Source organism: Balaenoptera musculus, chromosome 15, assembly GCF_009873245.2.
Source record: "Balaenoptera musculus isolate JJ_BM4_2016_0621 chromosome 15, mBalMus1.pri.v3, whole genome shotgun sequence".
Taxonomy (NCBI): domain Eukaryota; kingdom Metazoa; phylum Chordata; class Mammalia; order Artiodactyla; family Balaenopteridae; genus Balaenoptera; species Balaenoptera musculus.
Window position 1 is genome coordinate 73,576,743 of NC_045799.1, and position 6,000 is coordinate 73,582,742.

The 6,000-nt window shown below is 40.5% G+C and overlaps 1 protein-coding gene across 7 annotated transcripts in view; it reads left to right on the top strand.

The window, feature by feature from the left end:
• RABGEF1 (RAB guanine nucleotide exchange factor 1) overlaps positions 1-5,338 on the top strand; it is a 90,026-nt gene extending 84,688 nt beyond the window's left edge. For 4 of the 7 annotated variants that reach the window (XM_036824194.1, XM_036824199.1, XM_036824198.1 and 1 more), the window contains 2 exons: positions 208-464; positions 3,024-3,910. In XM_036824194.1, coding sequence (XP_036680089.1) covers positions 208-464; positions 3,024-3,422 — 656 coding nt within the window. In that variant the 3' untranslated portion in view covers positions 3,423-3,910. The other 3 variants (XM_036824195.1, XM_036824200.1, XM_036824196.1) reach the window with 2 other exon arrangements.
• The last annotated feature ends 662 nt before the right edge of the window (positions 5,339-6,000 follow it).

Here is a 6,000-nt window from a genome sequence, read left to right on the forward strand (position 1 = left end):
TAGGGCCTGGCTCATCGTCATGTATTCCCTAAGTGTGAGCTAGTGTCTACTGTTGTTACAGTCTAAGTGTTTCATACACTAAGTTAACTGGTGGAGAAGGGGTTAGCGAGGGTACCTCTGTAACTTAATAGATAAGATATGATTATTCTGATGCCTCTTTGATGTAAGGACTTTCTCACTGGAAGCAGCATCTTTTCTCCTCTACAGATATCATTGAAATGGATTCGAAGCGTGTGCCCCGGGATAAGTTGGCCTGCATCACCAAGTGCAGCAAGCACATCTTCAATGCCATCAAGATCACCAAGAACGAGCCAGCTTCAGCTGATGACTTCTTACCCACTCTCATCTACATTGTTTTGAAGGGCAACCCCCCACGCCTTCAGTCCAATATCCAGTATATCACCCGCTTCTGCAACCCAAGCCGATTGATGACCGGAGAGGATGGCTACTATTTCACCAACCTGGTGAGTATTTGGTTTCTTGGTGTTGCAGAGAAGAACCAAGAAGGTATTTATTTTAAGGATGTGACAGGTCACTCACAGGCCTGTGACACATTAGTGCTCCTGAGTTGAGGGGTCAGCATAGCTGAGGATGCTTGCTTGGTGTCACAGAGCACATGTGACCAGGCCATGCACACATGCCACCTCCTGGGACTTGGCCATTGTGGTTCCCCTACAGGACACATGACGGCCACACTGAGGAGTCTCTGCTGCTGCTGGGCATTTGCTCTCTGGGCTCCTGGGTGTCAGAGCCATTCACTTAGTTGGTTGTTTCAGCCATGAATAAGTCAGATCTTGGACTGATTCCTTTATTAAAAGACTTAATATTTATTTTTTGTTTTATTTTTACAAGTTACATCTTAAAACTGAATACTGAGATATTTTAAGAAAGCATCAGGTTAGAGGATGTGAAATGATTTTCAGCTATTGTTTTTTTACAGTGCTAATTAACTCTAGGCAGAACAGTAGTAAAGTATGCACAGCTAAGTCATAAGGCAGAATACTTCCTTTTACTGACCGCTGGATTCCTGCCTGTTTGCTTTAGACTAGATTTATTGTCCAGCCAGTGAATTTGAGCCTCGAGACACCCTGTGTTCTCTGTTTCCTGTGCTGGAAGTTGTACAGGCTGATAGGTAGGCAGGGGAGGCCAGGTTACATAAGGAAGCATTTCTGGTGAATTGTCTAAAAAAGATGGGTACTTGAATCACCTACACTCTGCAGCTTCCCAGCCCCCTGACCTACAGCCTTAACTGTGTTTGCATCTTCTTTCTTCATCCTTTTCTTGCCTGACTCAGAGTCTGGCTTCTGCTCCCACTGCCCCAATGAAACTGCTGTGGCAAAAGTAAAAAAATCTGCCAGTTGCCAAATCCCATGGGAACTCTCAGTTTCACTTCACTTCTTTAACACTCCTTATGACTCCTTCCTTCTGGAACTTCTCATGTGCCTTGGCTTCCACAATTCCACTCCATTTTCCTGGGCTCTTCTTAGGCCTCGTGTCCTCCACTTCCCCTCGAATGTGTTATTCCCTGGGGTTCTGTCCTCTGTGCATCTCTCTCCCTAGACTGTCTCCTCTGGTCGTAATTCTGCCGGTCACCTGTACAGTGAGGACCCGCAGGTCACCTGTTTTGACCTCACACTGAGCTCCACTCCCAGCTGTTTATCGTGCCTCAGATTTAATTTGTTCAAAACTGAAACTGCTTTCCCATCAAATGTTTCTTTCTTTTCCAATATACACTATCTCCATTAGTGGCAGTACCGCACATCTGCTCCCCTAAGCCAGGAATGTTAGAATCGTCTTCGATGCCTCCTCTTTCCAGATAACAGGCTGCAGCGATTCCACACACATAGTGTGAGCCCATGGGGCAGGGTCACACGGGCACATTCTCATCAGATGAGTCTGTTGAAATAGATTTGCTAAATATTCTTTAAGGAGGTGATTTGCTTTTTTATGAATAATAAGGTAAGATCCCATGAATGAGTTTCTCAGAAGAAGTTCTGAGAGCTGCCTATTTTCTCCTGTTTATAGTGCATGTTTTTCTTATGAAAATAGCTTTTTGAAAAAAAGTGTGTAAATGGTATGTGCTCCTTGTAGAAAAATTTAATTAGTATAAGAAAGTATAACTACCATGTCTGTGTCACTCAACATTTGTATTTGTTGTACTAATAATTGCTACCATTTATTCATTGCTTACTACAGACCTATGAGCTAAGCATGTTACATGTGTTATGTTGTTTAATTCTCACAATAAATCTGGGTGGTATTTCCCCCATTTTACAGATGCAGAAACCACAGAGGGCTAAGGTAACTTTTCTAGGGTCACACAACTCTGGGCTGTCAAAGTGACAGAGGTGGCAATTCACTCAGGCTGTCTGATTTCTAAGCTTATTCTTTTAACCGTTTGTTGTTAAAATATCTCTGAGGACCAGAGATCTGTGTGCCACACCAGTACCTGAGGGCATGCTCAGTGGCTGGCCGTGCACTGGGTGGGCCTTGTGGAGCTGGCACGGCCAGCGAAGGGCCTTACGGGGCATGGCCCCCAGATCCTTGGCCCTGGAGCTCCTGGCCACAACAGGGATTCCTCTGCCCTGCAGCACGGCAGGGAAGCAGAGAGCCTCTGACCTCAAGGAACCACACAGGAAACCCTGTGATAACCATTGCAGAACAAATACTGAAGGTGCCTCTTCAAATATTTCACTCTGTACAAGACCCTAGGACCTGCAAACAACCCAAGGAGAGGATGGAGTTTCTGACAGACTCGATGAAGATGACAATTAGATTTAATTTTTTTTTTTTTAAGGAAGAAATGTATTATTGCAGATGGGAGTATAAAGGAAACAACATGAGTGGCTATGAGTTGGTAATTTTTGAAGCTCAAGTCCATGGAGGCTCATGAGATTATTTTGTCAACTTTTGATTCTGTTTTAAATTCTCCATAATAAAAGGATTTTTAACATTCTATTTGAATATTTGTAGCTTTCCTCATACAACTATAATAAATAACATTCTCTTCTTTATATTTATAGTGTTGTGCCGTGGCTTTCATTGAGAAATTAGATGCTCAATCTTTGAATTTAAGTCAGGAAGATTTTGATCGATACATGTCTGGCCAGACTTCTCCCAGGAAGCAGGAATCTGAGAATTGGTCTCCTGATGCTTGTTTAGGTGTTAAGCAGATGTATAAGAATTTGGATCTCCTGTCTCAATTGAATGAACGGCAGGAAAGGATTATGAATGAAGCCAAGAAGCTTGAGAAAGACCTAATAGATTGGACGGATGGAATCGCAAAAGAGGTTCAAGACATTGTTGAGAAATACCCGCTTGAAATTAGGCCCCCAAATCAGTCTTTAGCATCTATTGACTCTGAAAATGTTGAAAATGATAAACTTCCTCCACCGTTGCAACCTCAGGTTTATGCAGGATGATGAAAATTTACATGGATAGTATTTATTTGAGCCTAAATTATAGCCAGCCCTTACTACAGTCCACTGATTGGGGTCTAGAGTATAACTTAATTGCTTATAAATATCGGAGCATTTTTAAAGGTACAGTTTGTGGGGATTGTTTTGTTCATTTTGTTTTGTTTTTCCTGTCTGGGGAGACTTAGTAAAAAAGTACTATTTATTTGAGTCACTGAATAGATTCATTTAAGACTTGTTTGAAAGTTTTGTCTGTAAATCTGTTTTTTCTCCATGATTTTCCTACGTGCTTTCTCTGTGGCATTCAGTGTGTTTTGGATTTGGTTAAATAATTGCCTTTTAAAGGATAAAACAAATGAATGCTACAAAAATGTATGTTTAAGAAAATACAACGGTACCACTGTTCTACAGTTTGAAATAATTTTATAATTGTAAAGATAGAAGATATATTGCTAAGTAAATATGTAAAATTGTAAATATGTAAAAAAAAAAAAGGAATGGTGTCTGCTGTGCATGGCATGTCATGTGTTAATTTTTTTTTTTTTAGTTTAAAATGAAGTATTTTGAATGTTTGCCTTTAACACCATTTTATTTGGTTTGCCCCACTAAAATGAATCTAGAAATATTTAGACATACTCCCCTAAAATGTTAACTCCATCGTTACAATGCGTTAGCCCTAACTTTGAGGTCCTGTACAGAGAATGTGACACTGTTGAGGTTGAGGACACTTTTTAGGTCATATAAAGTTACTGAAGTAACTTGTCAATTGAAGGTTGAACCGTGCTTTCGGCACCTCTTTGCTCCTTTCATTCAGCAAATATTTACTGAGCTCTTGGTAAGGGAGGTGGCCCTGGGTCTGGGTCAGAAGACAGGACTGAATAGGTCTCTGCAGATGAGAGCTGATGGGGAATCCCTCTGAGCTTTACAGTGCAGGGGGGCCTTTCTGCCTCCATGGTGTAATTTTGATTTTATGGACAACCCAGACACACATCATATAAGCCTCTTTCAGGATTTCTCAACCTCAGTACTACTTGGAGCCTGAGGACTTTTTTGTTTGAGTGCCGCCCCATGCGTTGTGTTTAGCGGTGTCCCTGGCCTCTACACCCACTAGACGCTAGTAGCAACCCCCCCAGTTGTGAAAAATCGTCTCCAGACATTGCCAAATGTCTCCTGGGGGACAGAATTGCCCCCAGTTAGGAACTACTGATCTACTTTGTAAGCAAAGGAGTTTTCCTCCTGGTGGGTAATATGATGTAACCAAAGAATATTGCACCAAATGCACAGTATAACGTGAACTGATAGCTCATTCAGTGAGGCTCTACAGCCCCTGGCAGCGTGGAACCTTTTCTAATCCTAATGGAACCTTTCATAACCTAAATACACCATTATGATCCTCCTTGCATTCAGTGATTTCTACAAATTGTCAGTGTACCTGTGAAATTGTAATTCCCAGGGCACCATTTTTGAACAAGATCACATCACACAAGCAGTTAAGAAAGCTTCCTTTGCTTTTCCAATATCTTTCTAATGGTGTACCACAAATCTGTAGTGCAGTAGTTTTGGAATAAAACTGGGGGTGGGTATAAAACTTTTTACCCTTTACTTAAATTAACGTATAAAATCCATCACGTTGACACATCTATTGTCCTAAAGCACTGAAGACATGAAGCAGTTAACTGAGTCAGCTGATTGCCAAGCTGACTTGGAATGTAATGAGTTACCATCAAATAAGGGGAGAATCTGCTCACAGAAACCTGGGCCCAGATGGTCTTCGTAGAAAGCTTTCCTCTTTTTTCTTTTCTATGTACTTTCTAGGTGCTAATCCAGGTATACACACTCTTAATTCTCCTGGGAATATACCGTTCTTTTAGTCGTTGTACATTATGTTTGTTAAATAAAATGCATATCAGCCTCCCCAAAAAGCTGTCTTCTTTTGACTTCTTGCCTATGTTTAAAGTAAATTGTTGAATTGGTTTTTTTGTATATATCTCATATTGGTTGAGTTCTTCATATTTGGACTCTTATATTTCTCTTAAGTTAGCATCAGTACTATGGCCAGAGTTTCTGTTTTCTCAACAAGAAAGTATTGATATTTTATGTACTATAAATGTGATTAGAATAAACTTTTGGAACAGAAGTCCTTATCAATAAAGTTTCCTGATCCATTCCTCTTCCAAATAGGTTAATTCTTGGTTCTTCATCTTAGGAAAATATACATTATTAATATTCTCATGTTATAAAGGTTTCCCTTTTAAGCCACAGCCATCATTATCATACTTAAAAATGAAACAGACATTAAATTAATTAAAATTAAGAACAAGAGAAGGATGTTTGCTGTCACTACAATTAGCCTTTTTCTGACAGTTTTACCCAAGGCACTCAGTCTTCAGACAGAAGTAAAGGGGGTTAATCTAATCAATATACAGTTATTGTAGCATGGTGTTTGAGGACATGGACTCCAGCTAAAAAGCTTGGATTTGGTTTTGAATTTAGACTCTGCCACTTACTTATTAGCTCTTTGGCCGTGGGCAAGCCTCTGATGTTTCGCATTCCTCATCTGTGAAATGGGGGTAATAATGGTACC